We start from the raw sequence: 20720 nt of genomic DNA on the forward strand, positions 1-20720 counted from the left end.
CCTTCGGTTGCTCTATTATCTCCCCCAGATCTCCCTCCCCTCCCCACTGTAAATTGACAGTCTGCTTGTTGCTTTACTGTCTCTATATCTATCTTTTGGTTCATCAGTTTATAATGTTCTTTATTATCCATAAATGAGTGAGGTAATGTGGTGTTTCTCTTTCATTGATAGGCTTATTTCACTCAGCATGATGCTCTCCAATTCCATCCAGGTTGCTGCAAATGATGAGAATTCCTTCTTTTTTATGGCAGCATAGTATTCCATTGTATAGATGTACCACAGTTTTTGGATCCAATCATCTGCTGACGGGCACCTAGGCTGTTTCCAAATTCTGGCTATTGTAGATTGTGCTGCTATAAACATAAGAGTGCATATATCCTTTCTGATTTGTGTTTCTGGTTTCTTGGGATATATTCCTAGAAGTGGGATTACTGGGTCAAATGGGAGTTCCATTTTCAGTTTTTTGAGGAAACTCCACACTGTTCTCCACAGTGGTTGCACCAGCATTCCCACCAGCAGTGCACGAGGGTTCCTTTTTCTCTGCAACCTCGCCCACACTTGTCATTTGTTGATTTGTTGATGTTGGCCATTCTGACAGGTGTGAGATGGTACCGCATTGTTGTTTTGATTTGCATCTCTCGGATAATTAGTGACTTTGAGCATGTTTTCATGTGCCTTTTGGCCTTCCTCTGTCTTCTTTTGAAAATATTCTATTGAGGTCCATTGCCCATTTCTTAATTGGATCATTCATCTTCCTTTTATTTAGTTGTGTCAGCTATCTATAGATGTTGAAGATTAAACTATTATCAGTGGTATTATTTGCAAATATGTTCTCCCACACCGTGGGCTTTCTTGTTGTTTTGTTGATGGTTTCTTTTCATGTCGTCTGCAAATAAGGATAACTTTACTTCTTCTTTTCCAATTTGGATGCCTTTTATTTCCTCCTCTTGTCTAATTGCAATGGCTAGTACTTCCAGTATTATGTCAAAGAGGAGTGGTGATAGTGGGCATCCCTGTCTTGTTCCTGTTCTTAGAGGGAATGGTTTTAGTTTTTGCCCATTGAGTATGATGTTGGCTGTGGGTTTATCATATATATCTTTTATTATGTTGAGGTATGATCCTTGTACTCCCACCTTATTGAGAGTTTTTATCAGGAAAGGGTGTTGGATTTTATCAAATGCTTTTTCTGCATCAATTGATATGACTATATAATTTTTATCTTTCAACTTGTTTATGTGATGTATTATGTTTATTGATTTGCAGATATTGTACCAACCTTGCATTCCTGGAATAAATCCTACTTGGTCATGGTATATGATCTTTGTGATGCTCTGCTGGAGCCGATTTGCTAGAATCTTGTTGAGGATTTTGGCATCTATGTTCATGAGGGATATTGGCCTGTAATTCTCTTTCACTGAGTTGTCTTTATCTGGTTTTGGTATTAGGGTGATGCTGGCTTCATAGAAGGAGTTTGGAAGTGTTCCTTCCTCTTGGATTTTTTGGAATAGTCTGAGGAGGATAGATTTTAGTTCTTCCTTGAATGTTTGGTAAAACTCTCCTGTGAAGCCATCTGGCCCTGGGCTTTTGTTTGCTGGAAGCTTTTTGATGACTGTTTCAATTTCTTCCCAAGTCACTGCTCTATTGAGATTTTTAGATTCTTCCTGATTGAGTTTTGGAAGGTTGTATTTTTCTAGGAATATGTCCATTTCCTCCAGGTTGTTCAGTTTGTTGGAATAGAGTTGTTCATAGTATTGATATTTTGTAACAATCCTTTGTATTTCGGCAGGGTCTGTTGTTATTTCACCTCTTTCGTTTCTGATTTTGTTTATTTGAGTCCTCTCTCTTTGTTTCTTGGTTAGTCTGGCTAGAGCTCCATCTATCTTGTTTATTCTTTCAAAGAACCAGCTCTTGGTTTTGTTGATCTTATGTATTGTTTCTTTGGTCTCTATGTTGTTTATCTCCGCTCTGATTTTTGTTATTTCCTTCCTTCTGCTTACACTGGGCTTTTCTTGTTGCTCTTTTTCTAACTCTTTGAGTTGTAGAGTTAGATCATTTGTTACCATTTTTTTTCCAGTTTTTTGCAATAGGCTTGTAGGGATATGAACTTCCCTCTCAAAACTGTCTTTGCTGTGTCCCATAGATTTTGGATAGTTGTGTTTTCATTGTCATTTGTTTCCAGGATGTTTTTAATTTCTTCCTTGATTTCTTTGGTAACCCAGTCCTTGTTTAATAGCATGCTGTTTAGTCTCCATGTGTTTGATTTCTTTGGATTTTTTTCATTGTAGTTAATTTCCAGTTTTATGCCATTATGATCTGAGAAGATGCTTGATGTGATTTCTATCTTCTTGAATTTGAAGAGACTTTGCCTATGTCCCAAAATGTGGTCTATCTTTGAGAATGTCCCATATGTGCTTGAGAAGAATGTATATTCTGTGGCTTTGGGGTGGAATGTTCAGAATATGTCGATTAATTCCATCTGATCTAGCGAGTCATTTAGGATTGATATTTTTTTGCTGATTTTTTTGTTTAGATGATTTGTCAAAGGGTGACAGTGGGGTATTAAAATCTCCTACTATGATTGTATTGCTATTAATCTCTCCCTTAATGTCTTCCAGCAGTTTTTTTTTATATATTGGGGTGCTCCCGTATTGGGTGCATATATATTTACCAGGGTTATTTCTTCTTGTTGGATTGCTCCCTTTAGCATTATGAAGTGGCCTTCATTATCTCTTGTTATGTCCTTCACTCTGAGATCTAATTTGTCAGATATAAGTATTGCTACCCCAGCTTTTTTTTCATTTCCATTCGCCTGGAAAACCTTTTTCCATCCCTTCACCCTCAGTCTGTGTGCATCTTTTTTTCTGAGGTGGGTTTCTTGTAGACAACAGATATATGGGTCTTGTTTTCTTATCCAATCCGTTACCCTATGTCTTTTGATTGGAGCATTTAGTCCATTTACATTTAAAGTTATTATTGATAGATACTGACTTGACACCATTTTTATTCTATACCCCTGTGTTCCTTCTTTGCTTTCAATTTCTTTAATTTTACAGTAGACCCTTTAGCATTTCTTGCATTGCTGGTTTGGTGGAGATAAATTCCCTTAGTCTGTTTTTGTCTGTGAAGCTCCTGATTTCACCTTCACTTTTGATTGATAGCCTTGCTGGCTACAGTATTCTTGGATTCAGACCCTTCCTTTGCACGACTTTGTATATTTCATCCCATTCCCTTCTGGCCTGATAAGTTTCTGTGGAGAAATCAGTTGCTAGTCTGATGGGGGTTCCTTTGTATGTAACTTTCTGTCTCTCTCTGGCTGCTTTTAAAATTCTTTTTTTGTCGTTGGTATTTGCCAGCTCAATTATAATGTGCCTAGGGGTCGGTTTTTTGGGGTTTATTTTGCTTGGGGCTCTGCGAGCATCTTGGATTTGTGTGGGTTTTTGCTTCTCTATCTCAGGAAAGTTTTCTGTCATTATTTCTTGAAATACGTTTTCCACGACTTCCTCAATTCCCTTTCCTTCTGGAACCCCTATTATTCTAATATTGTTTTGTTTTGTATTGTCCCAAAGTTCCCTTAGACTTTCCTCCTGTTTTTTAATTTTTTTTTCCAGAAGCTGTTCTAATTGGGTATTTTTTTCCATCTTGTCTTCTAGCTCACTGATGCGGTCCTCTGCTTCTTCTAATCTACTCTTGATGCTTTCTATTGAGTTCTTTACAGTAGCAATGTCATTTTTCATTTCTTCTTGGTTCTTCTTCATTTCCTCTTGGGTCTTACTCATATTGTCAAATTTGTCTTCCATTCTTTTTAGCCATCTTATGATCATTACTCTGAATTCTTGCTCTGGTAGGTTGCTTGACTCTATCTCGTTTACTTCCTTTTCTGGTGAAGCCTGCTTTTCTTTCATTTGCGGACTGTTTTTTGGTCTTCCCATGATCTAGGATGTCTGGTTGTGTAGTTCTCTCTCTCTCCTGCTTTGATTTAAAGGCACAAAATACAACACAACCAGGTACAACACACAAGGCACTGAATAGAAATGTGTTTGCGATATTAATAACCACCAATAATGGTGACTAGAACCCAGCTAACAAAAACATACAATCAAACAAAAAACATAGGCAAATCAATCTTATAAGAAAAAGCATACAACTTCAGTATAGTTAACATTCAACATACAACTTCAAAGAGTTAGAGAGAAAGACTGTTTTTTTGTTTTGTTTTGTTTTGTTTTGTTTTGTTTTGTTTTGTTAGGACAACTGTGAGGGCGGTGTGAATGGGCTTGGAGCAGGTAGTTGGAAATTAGATATATACAAGTAGGGTGAAATTTTAGGAGGGGGTAGACAGAAGGAATGGGGAAAATCTAGAGCAGGAAAGGGTTAAGATAAACAGGGTACCAAAGGAAAAGATCGGAAAGAGGGTGAAGGCATAAAGGTAGGGTTGAGATAGAATAAAGCGTTGGAGAAGGAAAGATAGATAAAGACTGTAGAACAGTAATCCTGAAATAAAAAAATATCTATATAATCAAATGAAATAAAAATAATAAAAATAAACAAAAGAAAATAAGATGAAAAAGGTAAATTAATAGTAGTAATAATGTTGATTACATATACAATGTAATAATGATAAAGATAAAATCAAGTGAGGAAAAAGAAAAAAAATAGTTTCTTGAGTAAACGTTGCAAATAATGAAAACAAAAATAAAAAACAAAAATTTAAAAATTAAAAAAAATAATAAAATTTTTAAAATTTAAGTAAAATTTGCAGTAATGAAGATCATTTGCTTCCTCTATTGTTATGATCCAGTCCTGATTTTTAGGCAGGTTTTGCTTTGTTTTTATTACACTAGAGTCAATTTGTGAATTAGCCTCTGGGGGCAGTGTTTCTGGGTTGACTTTCCAGACTCTAGAGCAGTGATTCCCAAAGTGGTCTATATCGACCCCCAGGGGTCTATGACAACCTGCAAGGGGTCTACGTCAGCGAAAAAAAAATTTGGGGGTCCATGAAATGAAAATGGGGGTCCACGATAGTGGATCTCAACATACACTGATAGTACCTATTAACTTACATCATATTATCTTATAATATAAAAACATATAAATTATTTATGAAAGTACCTATGAAGTAAAAAATTTATTATATATGTTTATAAAATTGTGTAAGTTGTAGGATAAAATCCTGCACATAATGATATACCAGTATCATCTTGTTACAAGCATACGCGCAGTAAATATTCTTGCCAATTTTTGTCTCAAAGCTTCGCGAACTTGCACCGACTTGTTCAATTCGTCACTCAATAAATATGAATGTGAGAAAAATACGTTCATTCGTTTCCTGAATCTTGAATAGGAAAGTGCTGAGAAAATATTTAAAAAAATATAAACTGGTAGTTTATCATACAAATTATAGTGAATCAGTGTTATTTTGTTTGAGAATGCCGGAAAAAAGTAGGTACATTATTTTTTATTAAATTTTAACACTAAACTTCACTACAGTTAGAAATTTACAAAAAAATCAATATCAGGTAAGTAGGGGGTCTACCCAAAACCGAAAAACATGGCAAGGGGTCTATGGCACAAACAAGTTTGGGAACCTCTGCTCTAGAGCCTCTCCAGCTTTTTTTTCTCCGCCCTCTCTGCAGCAGGAACTATGGAGGGGGGAGGGGGCAGGCCCGAGCAACTGCAATCTCCCGCAACTCTCCAATATCCCTCCGAGCCAGATCCAAATGTGTTGCTCTTTAGATATCTCCCCTGTTAGGAGCCCCGTCCACTTTCACGGTTGACACCCGCCCAACAGCGGGGGCTTCTACTTGTAATCACCGCCTTTGTCCTCCAGCCTCAGCGAGCTCGCTCTGTGCGCGCAGGCTTTTTATCTTCGCCGCGAGCACTCTCCACCCTCTCCCCGCGAAATCTGACCTTTTCGCTGAGCAGTGGGGCACTCCAGTGCAGTCAGGTGTTCACGCTGCCTGTGATCAGCGTTCTGAGGGTCACAGCTGTTTGGTGATCGCTGCGGCTGTGGATATTCAGGCCTCTGACACGATTCTATCTTCCTCTCAAGATGGCGAGGTTTCCCCGTCCCTGTCATTATTTCTTGAAATACTTTTTCCATGTCTACCTCAGTTTCCTTTCCTTCTAGAACCCCTATTATTCGAATATTATTCTGTTTTGTATTGTCCCAAAGCTCCCATAGGCTCTCCTCCTGCTTTTTAATCTTTTTTTCTAGAAGCTGCTCTACTTGGGTATTTTTTTCCATCTTGTCTTCTAGCCCCCTGATGCGGTCCTCTGCTTCATCTAGTCTACTCTTGATGCTTTCTATTGAGTTCTTCATGGTAGCGATGTCATTTTTCATTTCTTCTTGGTTCTTTTTCAATTCCTCTTGATTCTTCATGAATTCCTCATGGTTCTTCTTCAATTCCTCATGGTTCTTCCTCATTTCTTCTTGGTTATTGTCAAATTTCTTTTCCATTCTTTTTAGCCATTCTATGATCATTATTCTGAATTCTTGCTCTGGTAGGCTGCTTGCCTCTGACTTGTTTACTTCCTTTTCTGGTGATGCCTGCTTTTCTTTCATGTGCGGGCTATGTTTTGGTCTCCCCATGGCCTCTCTTTTCAGGATGTCTCGTTATGTGGTGTTCCTTCTCCTGCGTTGATTTAAAGGTACAAAATATAACCCTACCAGGTACAACACAAGAGGCACTTAACAGGAATGTATTTACAATATTAATAACCTCTAGTAAAGGTGACCACTAGAGAAAGGCAACTTAGGGGATAGGAGAGAAGGAAGAAAGGTAAAAATAAAATAAAGAAAAATTAAAAAAAAATAAATAAGTAAATAAAATTAAAAAAGAGGGATAAAGAGATAGAAAAAGAAGAAGAAAAAGTAATGAGAAAATGAAGTTGGAAAACAGGGGAGAAAAAAAGAAAGGAGAGAGAGAGAGAAAGAAAGAGAGAAGAAGCAAACTAAAGGAGAAGTGGGAAACAAACTATATGTATGTGGAGAAAATTGCCATAGAACAACCACTGAACCCAGCCAATGCCAGTAACAATACTTGGAGATTAATACAAACTACAATATCCACTATTATTAAGTAAGGCTATGATAAACAGAACTAAAAGAAACAAACAAAAACAGAGGATTTTTAAAAAAAATACAAAGCAACAATAACAGCACAGGAATAAGCATAACAATTTCACTAAAAAGCATAAAAGTTCACAATAATCAACCTTCACACAAACAATGAGAAAAAGATAGAGGGGAAAACAGTTTTTTGTTTTTTTTTTAACTAGTTAATATAGTGCAGAGAGTGGTATTTATACACTTGGATCAGGGGTTGTAACTTAGGTCTATAAGTATAGTGAGAGCTTTAGCAGGAGGTATACAGAAAGAATAGAGGAAAAACTAAAGCCGGAAAGGGATAGGATAAACCAGAGACTAAAAGGGTAAAGTTTAGTAAGAGAGTGATGGTGTAAAGGTCGAGTTGAGATAGGGTTGAATGATGCTATAGTAGAGATTAAAATAGAATGAAGGTTACTCCCAATGTAAAATAAAGAAAAAATAAAATGGTACTAGAGAGGAAAAAAAAAATTGCAAAATAGCAGTAGTAATAGTGATGATAGAGATTGAAAAATGTAATAATTGAAAAGGTAAAATCAAGTTAGGAAAAAAGAAAAAATTAGTTTCTTAAGTAAAAGATATAAAAAATGAAAATTAAATAAAAGATGTAAAAAATGAAAATAAAATAAAGAATAGTAAAATTAGCATTAAAATGTCCACTAGTGGTCATTCACTTCCTCTGTTAATGTATTTGGCACTCCTGATTCTCAGACCAGACAGTCTTGCAGTTCCCAGCATTCCACTGCACCTCAGTTTTGTAAGGTAATCCTTAATTTTAAGTAGGCTATATCTTAGTTATTTGTGTCCATTTATTTTTGATTAAAAGAAAAAAGAAAAAAGAAAGAAAAAAAGAAAAGAAAAAAAGGCAGTTTGTAATTCAGCTCTTAGATGTCAGTGTTTCTGGTTTGACCTCCCAGTCTTTTTGGTTGCTCTGGCCTTTCTCTATGGCTCTAGCTGGCAGAGTGCCAACTGGCTCTCAGACTCTCTCTTCTGGCTCTGATCCCTTGTTTCCAGAAAGGCAATTTCCCCCTGCAATTACCCCGGATATGCCCAACTGGGCAGTCCTTCCCTAGTATTCAGACACAAGGGGGTGAAGGGGATCAGGCGCCAAGGTGTCCAGATGTTCTGCCCTTGGCGGGACAGCCGCAATTCTTAACAATCTGTCCCATGTCCCCTGGCATTTTAAAAAAGTCCCATTTCTGGGGAAGATTACGCCAAACCCAGCACTGGCTGTCGCCAGGCAAGATTCTGGCTGCAGCCCAACAGGATTCTGGCTGCAGCTTTCTTTGGGCGCAGCTCGGTGCAGGAAGCCTCTTGGGAGCTCCAGGCTACAGTGGGAGAAAGGCATCATGGGAGCTCCGTGGCTACTGTAGCTGCCTGCCCTGCGGGGCACAGAACCCTCGGGCTATCCCTGCAAACTCTGACCTTTCCGTGCATGATTGAAGAACTCCCTTGAATCCACATGTTTGCGCCGATTGGGGCATCACAGCTGCTCAATGGACTCCTCTGCTGTGGGTTTTCTAGGCCTCAGAGAAGATCCTCCTTTCCTGGTAAGATGGCCCAGCCTTCCCTCCGAGCCAGCAGCTCTGGGAGAGCTGCTGCGGCAGTGCTGGCCACTTGGTCAGGAAATCCTGTCCAGCGGACCCTTCCTTACCTTCCTTGAGAGTTCAGCTGCCCCTTAGCTGCCAATCAACATTCCCTGAGTGACTCAGACGCTGCTTTTATCTGTTTTGGGACAGGAGTCAGAACAAGTCCATCTGTTCAGTCGCCATCTTGTCCCAGACCTCCCCAGAAGCAGGATTAAGTAATTTTAATTATTTTAAATGTCTCTAACACAGTGGTCGGCAAACTAATTAGTCATCAACAGAGCCAAATATCAACAGTACAATGACTGAAATTTCTTTTGAGAGCCAAATTTTTTAAACTTAATCTTCTTCTAACACCACTTCTTTAAAATAGACTCCCCCAGGCTGTGGTATTTTGTGGAAGAGCCACACTCAAGGGGCCAAAGAGCTGCATGTGACTCAGGAGCTGCAATTTGCTAACCACTGCTCTAACACATAGTTGAGTTTGGAAAATGTTTCATTACATCATTTATTTGTCTCCTATATAAGGGTTCTTCAATATTTTGGGGATCTAGAAGTAAGAAAAGATATATGCTTTATTTAAGTTAAAGTGATAACAATAATAAAAATGCTGACACATATTGAGTACTACTCCAAGGCAGGCATACTGTAAGATTTAAGATTAAATGTCTCATTTATCACATGTCAGATTCTATGGGTTCTCCCCCATTTAAACTTCATCAGAAATTCTTGTGCAGAAAAAGTCACTCAAAAGACTTTTTGGATGATATGTGGTTAAATTTTGCTTCTACTAATGATAATAATAAACAGAATTCTGATTATAATCATTAGTTAAGTGCTTGCTATGTCCCAGACACTCTTCTAAGAAGCTTACATGTACTGATTTATTTAACTGTTCAATTACTCTGCTGTGCAGGTACTATAGTCATTGTCAATTATAGAGGAGAAAACCAAGGCAGAGGAATTAAGTAATTTGTCCTATGTCATATAGCTTCTAACTGGCAAAGTAAGGTTTGTCATGAATGGAAGCTTAATCTCAATGGATGCTCATTCATGCTTAGAGAATATATAATATTTCTTAATCTCTGTGAATCCTTAATTACTGGAATGCTGGATGATGTAAAATTCAAAATAATGTTTTCAGAAATATTTTTTTAAAGTTTAAAAACAGTACAAATAATTTCAGAAAGAGGCATCTGTGCTTTCTGCCAGACTTATTCTTCCTTAAAGTTGGGGAGGAGTTTAGTGAATGGGCACCAATGAAATGGCTGTGATAAAGGTTAGAACTGCCTATAGGGTCTGTTTTGTGTCTTAGTATGTCATCTAGCACTTCTCATTCCTTGATGTTTCTTGATCCCCTCTTTAGGATAAGGTCCCTGCCAAGATGTTCCAATTACAAGGCCCACAACTGCTGCAGATGCTAGAGAAATCCTTGAGGAAATGCCTCCCTGAGTCCCTAAAGGTGAGAGTGCAACCTCCTAGGGAAAAAAGGAATAGAGACTGCCTATGAAAAACGTGGGAAAGAGAATTAGCCCCTGTTCTGTGCCAGTCACTCACTCATCTTGCATCTCACATAGTTCACATCATCTTGTTGCCAGGCAGGTCTATTATATTCATGTAACCTAAGAGGATCTGGCAGTTATATGACTCGACCAAGATCACACCAGTAGTGAGTGGCAACGCTATGATATGAACCCACTATGGTCTTTACTGTGTGATGATCCAAGATCATTCCCTGTGCCCTTCTAAGAGTAGTGTCAGATAGCAATGGAAGTGTTTCCAGAATTTCAAAGTTGGCTGTAACTAATGCATTCATGTTTAAATTTTTTTTTTCTAAACAATCAAGTAACTGATGAAAGCTTAACCAATTTGATTCTTCTTTGAAATTAATTACAGGTAAATTTCTATTTTTTCATACCCAAATCTATTGTGTTTCACTTGAGGTGACACAGATATTTAGATTTAGAAATGGAACAATGATCTTTTACCATAGAGAAGGTTTTTTTGGTTGTTTTTCTTTTATTTTTATTGCAATAATATATGTTGCAAAGGGACTAACATATTATCAGGGATAAATGCCATAGCATTATGATCAAGGTACCAATTCACCAAAAAGACCCAAAAAATGCTAAAATATATATACAGAGGCTTAGAGTACATGAAGTAAAAACTAATGGAACTAAAAGAAGAAACAGGTAAACCCACAGATATAATTTAAGACTCCAACACTCCTCTCTCAATAATTTAGAGAACAGACATAAAACCTATAAGGATATTGAAGATATGAACAATACTATGAGCCAACTTTAACTAACTGATATGGAATGTTTTTCTCAACAACAGTAAAATATATATTATTTTTAAATGCACATTGGACCTTTGCCAAGATAAATGATATTTGAAAACGTTTTTTAAAAAATTGAAATAATTTAAAGTATATCCTTGAACAATATGAAATTAAATTTAAAATTTAATAAAACCTGGAAAAATCTGGAAAATACCTACACATTTAGAAATTATACAATACACTTATAAATAAATCATGCTTTAATGTCATACAAAAAATTAGAAAATACTTTATTGGAATGGAAATACACAATCTCTAAAGTTCTGGGATGCAACTAAAGCAAGAATAAGTGGGAAATATATAGCATTCTCGACTTGTACTATAAAAGGATAATGCTCTCAAATCCATGCTTTAAGTTTTCACCTTAAAACTAGCAAAAACGAGTAAATTAACTCCAAAGCAAACAGAATTAAGAAAATTATAAAAGATAAGAGCTGAAACCAATGAATTTGAGAGGAGAAAAACAATTAAGAAAAACCAATGACTCTAAAATCTGGTTTTTTGAAAAGATTAATAGTCAAATTGACCAAGAAATTTAAAGAAAGACAAATTTTCCATGACAGGAATTAAATAGGGGCCATTACTACAAACCCAATGGCCAGTATAAGGATAAACAAGGACATACTATTAGCAACATGAAATACATAATTTTTCACAATTTATGTCCTGTGAAAAGCACAAATTACCAAAAGATTTTCCCAGGCTTTCTGACACTATATGTAGGGATCTTTTGTAGACTAAGTTACAGGCATTTAGTGCAAACCCAAATCACTGATCGTTCTGATTGACATAGGGTAGGGCAATTATGAAGAAGGCAGGGTTTAGAGTCAAACTGTTGTGATTCCACAATTCACTGTTTCCTAGGAAACATTGCAAGAGTAAATATATATGAGTCTCCATGTTCTTGGATATAACATAAGTAAAACTAGATAATCAATACTTTCTGGTAGATATTTCTGAACTTTACCAGGGTTACCAAATAAAATATGATAAAATTAATATACTTCAGAAACATTTACTAAGTATGAGGAATTACAGCAAGTACTTTACACAAACTCAAAGGTCTTACTTGAATCATACAGAGAAACATTGTGTCTCAATTAATTACCAGGCTTGAACCAGATAACAGACCTAGAACCCCTTGAATGAAGGGAAGAATGGGTGCCCTTGAGGAAGAATCACCACACTGTCAAAAATATGATCATAGTGCCCTGGCTGGGTGGCTCAGTTGCCTGGAGCACTGTCTCATACACCAAAAGATTGCAGGACCAATTCCCTACCAGGGCACATACAGGTTGCAGGTTCAATCCCCATTCTGGGTGTGTACAGGAAGCAACCTATCAATGTTGCCTTTCACATCCATATTTCTCTCTCCCTTCCTCTCTCTATAAAATTAATAAAAAAACATATCCTTGGCTGAGGATTAAAAAATGTATAATCATTGTACAGTGTGTGTATGTGTGTGTGGATGGAGATTAGGTTCTGTCATTATTTAAAAATTATACTCTGGTTTCTCTTCAGATCGCATAAATCTTTTGCCTTTTACTAAAAATTAGGTGTAACTATGTAAGCAAGTGGAATAAAATGGAAAGATATGTCACTGAATTCTACATTGTGACCATGAATAATTTTTCATTAATTTATTTTATATATCTGGATACTTGACCACATTTATATAATGTTCTCATGGTTTGACCCCAAAATCTATTTCCATTGGAGTAATAAAGTAGACAGTTTGAAGTAGGTGCCCTACCGGTTACTTACGCTAATTTCATAGAAATAATTCTTATCCTGATGAAACAGGGCACTGGTCCATCTCTTCTCAATAAGCTGACCTTCTCCCTTTCTCATCATGTACAGGTGTATGGGACTGTTTTCCACATGAACCAGGGAAACCCATTCAAGCTAAAGGCCCTGGTGGACAAGTGGCCTGATTTTAGTACAGTGGTTGTCCGTCCTCAGGAGCAGGTAAGTTGCCAGATGTGGAATGCATACACTTCTATTTGCTATATGTGCCTACAATGCACATGGCAATGTAGACTCAGGGAATAGATAAATAAATCACAGTGATGGTGAACAAATTCTCATCCTTAAGTAGCTCACCTTTTGGAGGAAAAGGTAACTAAGCAAGTAAACTACAATTTGATGAGAAGTGTATAACAACAGAAGATGCACAATATACAGAAATAGCACAGACAGAAGCTGATTAAACTGTGGAGGTTGAAGATGGAGGTCACAGGAAAAGCTTATAGATACATCTTGGTTGAACCTTTACTTGAACTATATTTCGTAGATAATTATATTTTTTTAGGCTGACAAGGAAAAAAGGACATAGAAAGGGCAAGGACAATGAGTTGGGGTGATTCTAAAAAGTAAATTCATAATACTAGAATTTCCATATACATTTTGGCAAAAACATTTAAAAATTAGTGCAACTCAATATCAAAAACAAAAATTATAAGTTCACTTTAAAACATCCAGTGAAATGATAAATTTATAACAAATACACGTAGTATACCTTTCAGACAAATAAAAATTACTCTGAAAGCCACTAAATTAGACAATATATAAAGTGAATAAATTTGTGTCAATAGCAAAAACTGAACTGAAATAAAATTATAAATTAAATTAAATAATTAGAACTTTTATCATAAATATGTTAGTGGTATCATTGCTTACCATGAGTGCATTTTGTACATATTCTAACTATTTTAAAAAAGGCTGTTCAATTCTGAACTAATCCTGGTAATATTTTCGTGTGCTTCCTTTTTTTAATAATCTCATCTTTTTTTTTCTTCTTTTTAAAAAATAATTTTAGGGGATCTTTCTAAGTAAGCAGTACCTTTGTTCTTCTAAAACTACAATGAGCATAAGCATAGTATTGTTTTAAGAATGCATTTCTAACCAGTTTTCATCTTCTTTGGCTTCATTAAATATAGATGGAGATTTAATCTAGAATAATCTGCAACCAAATTTGAAACTATCATGTTCATAGTTTTTGTATTCTGCTCCTGTTTGAAATATAGTAAAATTTATTATTGCAACAGGAACTTTTCCTTGTCAACTGCTTGTCATTCATCCTGAGGAGAAGGATGGAAATACAGAAGAATGCTTTCTAAATAGTTATCTTTGTTTAATTTGAAATTTTAATGCAATATAAGGCTAAAAATAGTATTGTTCTGCAATTTTATATCATAAATTGAATACTTGAGTCTCTCATTTTGATCACACTATTTAAATGATTCAGAAATAATTGTAATTCATCAATAAAAATGCCAATAGTTTAGTACTTAAATATATCACAGTGTAATGGAATAAAATAAAAACTATTGCAATTATGGACTGCATGGTTTTGCTTAATTTGCTTAATTTCACCAACGACAACAGGAGATGGCTGATAACTGGGATCATTACACCAATACATACCAAATCTACTCCAAGGACCCCAATAACTGTCAGGAATTTCTTGTTTCACCAGAAGTCATCAATTGGAAACAGCATTTGCAGATCCAAAGTAAGTAAACTGAGTCGGAAGTATACTCTGCCCTGATAATTTCCCCTATGACTCTTGTGTTTCTCCATACTTCAAACCCTCAGCCTGCCGTCAGTTTTTTTTTTTTAACTCAGCTGTGAATATAACCTATAATGGGGAAAAACATCCTCAAAGCTTGCAGAAAAAAGGAGGGGGGGGCTTCATGTAGGGAAACAACATAACGCCTTGATAGCCAAAAATTTATGCCATATTTTGCAGACATACCCAGCATCACTTAAAATTATTAGGAGCCAGAGTAGAGCTTCCCTCAGGTCCCCAGGGCTTTCCATGCCAGGAATAGGAATTCAAGTCCTGCCATAAAGCACCTGTTAGGTCATTAAGGAAACCGTCGTGGTTATGAGCATGCCATCCAGAATCACACTCCCTAGGATGGCATTTGCCTGTTACTTGCTATGTCATCTTAGCCTCAGTGAGTCATATATGAAATTGAATTATCCTCAGTGAGTCATATATGAAAACGAGGATAACAATGGTAGCTAAAACACACAGGTAATTGAAGATTAGATAACATGTTGAATAGGAAAATTGTGTAGCATAACACCTGGCTGTGTCAATTAACTAAGACTGCGTAACAAACCTCATAATTCTGTGAATCAACATTTGGACTGGGTTTTGCAAGGCAGTTCTTCTGCTGGATTTTCTCTTGCAGCTACAGGGTGTTAATGGATGGACTATGTGCTGGTTGCTCTAATATGGCCTCACTCACTTGCCTGAATGACGGTTCTTGCTGTTGGTGCTGGCCATCATAGTGACAGCATGACAGGTGCACAAGTCCTTATATGACTAGCCTAATCCTATCCATATAGTGTTAGTCTCAAAGAAATCAGGAGCACAAAGAAAGCCCAGGGTGCAAGCCCCCTTTAGCCTCTCCATGCATCAAAATTACTCTTTCCCAGTGGAAAAAGCAAGCCATGTTGGCAAGGTCAGATACAGTGCAGGAGGGGACTATTCCAGGGAAAAGATACAAAGAGATGTGGGCACATTGTGGGTTATTCCTGCAACAATCTGCCATACTATGAACGGAGAAAGCACACAAGAGATGTTGGCTACTATTGTTTTTATAATGCATCTCTATGATTATGAAAAAAATATGTTCATGTACCCCAGAAAACTTGTTTTTTTTTTTCTTTGCGTTGCCACGAATGGTATGACCATGGTTTTGATAGAATCTCCGAGCATCTTCATTGTGCAAATCCTGACTATGTAATCACATGTTGGCAATACTAAGCCAGAACCTAGGTTTTTAGACTGTAAATGTAGACATGTACCTCTCTACTGGACAGCTTATCCATAAAATGAACTGAAATAATTTCAGTCTCCTTAAAACCCAATCTAGGTTCCCAGTCCAACCTGAATGAGGTGATACAAAATCTCGCAGCCAAGAAATCCTTCAAAGTCAAGCACACAGAGCGCTTTCTCTATGTGGAACCTGATACTGTAAAGAAACTGATTCCTTCCTTGTTGGATGTAAAGAACTTACCACCTGTTGGTGGCAAACCCAAAGCCATGTAAGTTCGATAAAAAGTCACTGCACTACTTACACCTTCCATTCCTGAAGTAGCCTCCTAAAGTCTCTTTCTGCTTTACTCCTGCACCCTTCCCCTATGGTCAATATTCTTCAAAATAGCCCAAATCATCGGTTTTCAGAAATGTATTATGGAGAATAGGGATAACAACAAATATAATACGTACTCATGGACTTTATTTTTCTCTTGGAACCTCCATAGCAATCAAGAAATGCTTAAACTCTCATCCCTGGATGTTACCCATGCTGCCCTGGTGAATAAATACTGGCATTTTGGTGGCAATGAGAGGAGCCAGAGATTCATCGAGCGCTGTATACAGAACTTCCCCACGTTCTGTCTGCTGGGGCCTGAGGAGATCCCTGTGTGCTGGGACCTGATGGACCAGACAGGAGAGATACGGATGGCAGGCACCCTGCCTGAGTACCGGAAGCAGGGCCTCATCTCCTATATTGTCTATATCCAGACCCAGGCTCTAAACAAACGTGGCTTCCCCATATATTCTCATGTTGACAAGAATAACAAAATTATGCAGAAAATGAGTGACAATTTGCATCATATCCGCATGCCCTGTACTTGGAACCAGTGGAACTGTGTGCCTCTTGTGACTCCGTCCTACAAACAAGTATCAGATGGGCTCCAACGTGTGGCTGGGGCAATGGATGGGTGGGCAGAGAGAAAGAATGATCAGTAATAATTGTAATGATCAGTAAAGTAGTGGGCTCTGGGGAGGCAGTGTGAATGTTCAATACCATGTTCCCTGCACTCAAGTCACTGCTGACTTCCCTTAGATGTCTCAGGGTGACACAGCCCCAGGCACGCACTACACATGGTTTGGTTCCCCCATGCTTCCGGGCATCTCCATGACACTCCAATCAGCTGCATGCTGCCCAGATGGCTTCTCCTGGAACTCATAGTGTGTGAATGTGTAGAGCCTTGCCAGATTTTCCAGGGAGAAGTATAATTTTTTAGCATTATGACTTATTCTTCTCTCTTCCTATGGTCTTTCTCTTAATGTCAGCAGTGGACTCTGCTCAGTAGGTCCTCTCCTCTGGTTGCTGCTTTCTCAATACATTAAAGGATTTTACACAAATATGTATGAAATACTAGGTTAAACACAGGGTCCATGATATGGCAGGGAGAGTTTTGAAGAAAAAGACTAACTTATATTAGCCTGTCCCCTCCTCACTCCCACATCAGAAAAAATGATTCAATGCTGCTTCTTTTAATTCCATTCTAATTACTTTTATATTATTATTTAAAGTATTACATGTAGTAGTGCATATATTTCCTTCCCCCCACCCCCATTGACATTTCCCCAGCCTCTCCTACCCCATGTTGCATGCCCTCATCCCATGGCCCCAGTGTCTTGTGTCCATTTGTTGTGCTTATATGCATGCATACAAGTGCTTTGGTTGATCTCTTTCTCCCACTCCCCTTCCCGCTGTAATTTGACAGTTTATTCAATGCATTACTGCCTCTGTATCTATTTTTCTGTTCATCAGGTTATAATGTTCTTTATTTTCCGTAAATGAGTGAGATCACGTGGTAATTTTCTTTCATTGTCTGGCTTATTTCACTCAACATAATGCTCTCTAGTTCCATCAATGCTGCTGCAAATGGTAAAAATTCCTTCTTCTTCTTTTTTTTATAGCAGCATAGTATTCTATTTTGAACAGAAAGGATATATGCACCCCTATGTTCATAGCAACACAATGTACAATGGCTAAGATTTGGAAACAGCCCAAATGCCCATCAGCAGATGAGTGGATTAGAAAACTATGCTACATTCTACTCAATGTTGCTTATTAAAGCAGAACTTTCTGAATCCACCCAACCCCCAAATAAAGAGACTTTGTGTTTGATTGTACAAGTGGAAGTGAAGTGGTTTGTGATGGGAATAGCCTTGGTTGGGTTTGTGGAGAATGAGAAGACCCAGACCCAGGGAGTTGGCTATTTATTGAGAAGAGAGAATTTTAGGGGCCTACTGTTTCATTTGACCTTGGCACATTGTTTCAGGATGCCTAAATTCTATGCAGTTCAGAAGTATGCTCAACTAAAAATGTGGAGCAATTTTTGTCCTGGTTGGATCAGGGTAGTTGGGAAAGTTTCCTGCCCCAAAATTTCAACAGGAACAGCACTAAATCTTGGCACTTGGAAACAAAGAGAGCACTGGACTAAAGACAGTCACCTGGACTAAGAATCTGTGTGCTTTTGGTCTATCTACAAGTAGAAAGGGAGGTACTAGGACCAGGACTGCGCCATGATCTCTGCAGAAGCGGGTGGTAGGGTGAGCCAGGACTGCCATGGTTAGCCTGGCAGCACAGGGTTGCTGGCTTCACCTCCTGCTCACTGGTCATTCTGAAAGGTTGTTCAGCCATCTGGTCTAATTAGAATATTAGCTCTTAACTATATAGGATAATAGATAGGTACATAATTTACAACATTATTTCTCCAATAAGTTTAGATGTATCCTCATTCCATACATAGTTATTACTATATTATTGACTACACTAGAGGCCCAGTGCATGACATGTGTGCACTGGCAGGGGAAGTGTTCTCAACCCAGCCTGCACCCTCTTGCAGTCAGGTACCCCTTGGGGGATGTTTGACTGGTCCTTAGCACTGCTGCAGAGGCAGGAAAGGCTCACACCACTGCTGCTATGATCAATAGCTGTGAGCCTGGCTTCAGGCTGAGTGGCGCTCCCTTTGTGGAAGCACACTGACCACCAGGGGGCAGCTCCTGCATTGAGCTTCTTTCCCCTGTTGGTCAGTGCATGTCATAGCAACTGGTCATTCCACAATTTGGTCTACTTGTATATTAGGGTTTTATTATATAGGATTCCTTATGCTATACTTTACATCCTCATGACTATGTTGTAACTGCCAATTTGTACTTCTCAATTCCTTCAGCTATTCCACCTACCCTCCTGACACCCTTCCATCTAGCAAACATCAGTTTGTTCTCTATATCTATGAGTCTGTTTTATTTTGTTTGCTCATTTATTTTGTTCTTTAGATTCCACATAAAATTGAAGTTGTGTGGCATTTGCCTTTCTCTATCTGACTTATCTCACTTAGCCTAAAATCTCTAGGCCCATCATAAAAAATTCTTAAAACTCATATAAATATTGTCAAGAAACAGTGAAATAGCCAAACACCAAACTACCCTTTTACAACTTTGCCATGAAACCTGACAACTAGAGAGCACTTTATATTCTTTTTTTTAAATATATTTTATTGATTTTGTACAGAGAGGAAGGGAGAGAGTTAGAAACATTGATGAGAGAGTCATTGATCAGCTGCCTCTTGCACACCCCCTACTGAGGATATGCCTGCAACCAAGGTACATGCCCTTGACTGGAATCAAATCCGGGACCTTTCAGTCCCCTAGCCGAAGCTCTATCCATTGAGCCAAAACCGGTTCGGCAATATATTCTTTTTTAATAAATGAGAAAAAAAATTCAGCTACTGAGTGTTGTGCAAGAGAAAAGCACAGACCTTTAAGTTATAAGTCAAATGGGAGTTCTATTTTTAGGTTTTTGAGGAAACTCCATACTGTTCTCCACAGTGGCTGCACCAGTCTGTATTCCCAACAGCAGTGCACAAGGGTTCCTTTTTCTCAGCATCCCCACCAACACTTGTCATTTGTTGATTTGTTGATGATAGCCATTCCGACAGGTGTGAAATGGTACCACATTTTCCTTATGATTAACATTTCTCAGATAATTAGAGACTTTGAGCATGTTTTCATATGTCTCTTGGCCTTCCTTCTATCCTCTTTTGAAAGGATTCTATTTAAGTTTGTTGCCCATTTTTTGATTGGATTGTTTATTTTTCTTTTGTTAAGTTGTATGAGTTCCCTATAAATGTTGGAAATTAAGCCCTTATGGGTGATAACATTGGCAAATATGTTCTCCCATGCAGTGGGCTTTCTTGTTGTTTTGTTGATAGTTACTTTTGCTGTGCAAAAGTTTTTTATTTTGATATAGTCCCATTTCTTTAGTTTCTCTTTAGTTTCCATTGCCCTAGGAGCAGTACCAGTGGAGAAATTGCTTTAGCATACATCTGAGATTTCTCTGCCTGTGGATTCCTCTAGTATTTTTATGGTTTCTTGTCTTACATATAAGTCCTGAATCTATTTTGAGATTATTTTTGAGTATGGTATAAGTTTGTGGTCTAGTTGTTTGTTGGTTTGGTTTTTTGTTTTGTGTGTTGTTGTTTTTTTTTTTTTTGGCATGTATATGTCCAATTTTCCCAACATCACTTATTGAAGAGACTGTCTTGACTCCATTGTATGTTCATGCCTCCTTTGTTAAATATTAATTGAGCATAGTGGCTTGGGTCATTTCCTGGGTTCTCTATTGTATTCCATTGGTCTATATGTCTGTTCTTGTGCCAGTACCAGGCTGTTTTGAGAACAGTGGCTTTGTAATACAGCTTTATACCTGGTATTAAGATCTCACCTATTTAGTTCTTCTTTCTCAGGTTTGCTCTGGCTATTTGGGATCTTTTTTTATTTCTTATGAATTTTTAAAGAGTTTTTTTTTCCTAGGGGAGTGCATTGAATCTATAGATTGCTTTGTGTAGTATGCACATTTGAATG

At 37.6% G+C, this 20720-nt stretch overlaps 2 protein-coding genes across 5 annotated transcripts in view; both read left to right on the forward strand.

The window, feature by feature from the left end:
• Window positions 1-17666, forward strand: part of LOC311628015 (glycine N-phenylacetyltransferase-like) — a 38213-nt gene extending 20547 nt beyond the window's left edge. For 2 of the 4 annotated variants that reach the window (XM_084894883.1, XM_084894884.1), the window contains 5 exons: window positions 10058-10153; window positions 12899-13006; window positions 14426-14552; window positions 15928-16099; window positions 16319-17666. In XM_084894883.1, coding sequence (XP_084751009.1) covers window positions 10076-10153; window positions 12899-13006; window positions 14426-14552; window positions 15928-16099; window positions 16319-16808 — 975 coding nt within the window. In that variant the 5' untranslated portion in view covers window positions 10058-10075 and the 3' untranslated portion in view covers window positions 16809-17666. Of the gene's footprint in view, window positions 1-266; window positions 8656-10057; window positions 10154-12898; window positions 13007-14425; window positions 14553-15927; window positions 16100-16318 lie in introns of those variants that run through there. The other 2 variants (XM_084894882.1, XM_084894888.1) reach the window with 2 other exon arrangements.
• LOC311628087 (olfactory receptor 5AN6-like) overlaps window positions 1-20720 on the forward strand; it is a gene marked incomplete at its 5' end in the record, with an annotated part of 243286 nt that overhangs the window by 183403 nt on the left and 39163 nt on the right. The window lies entirely within an intron of this gene.

Source organism: Pipistrellus hanaki (genome assembly GCF_964339955.1).
Source record: "Pipistrellus hanaki genome assembly, chromosome: 9".
NCBI classification, from domain to species: Eukaryota; Metazoa; Chordata; class Mammalia; order Chiroptera; family Vespertilionidae; genus Pipistrellus; species Pipistrellus hanaki.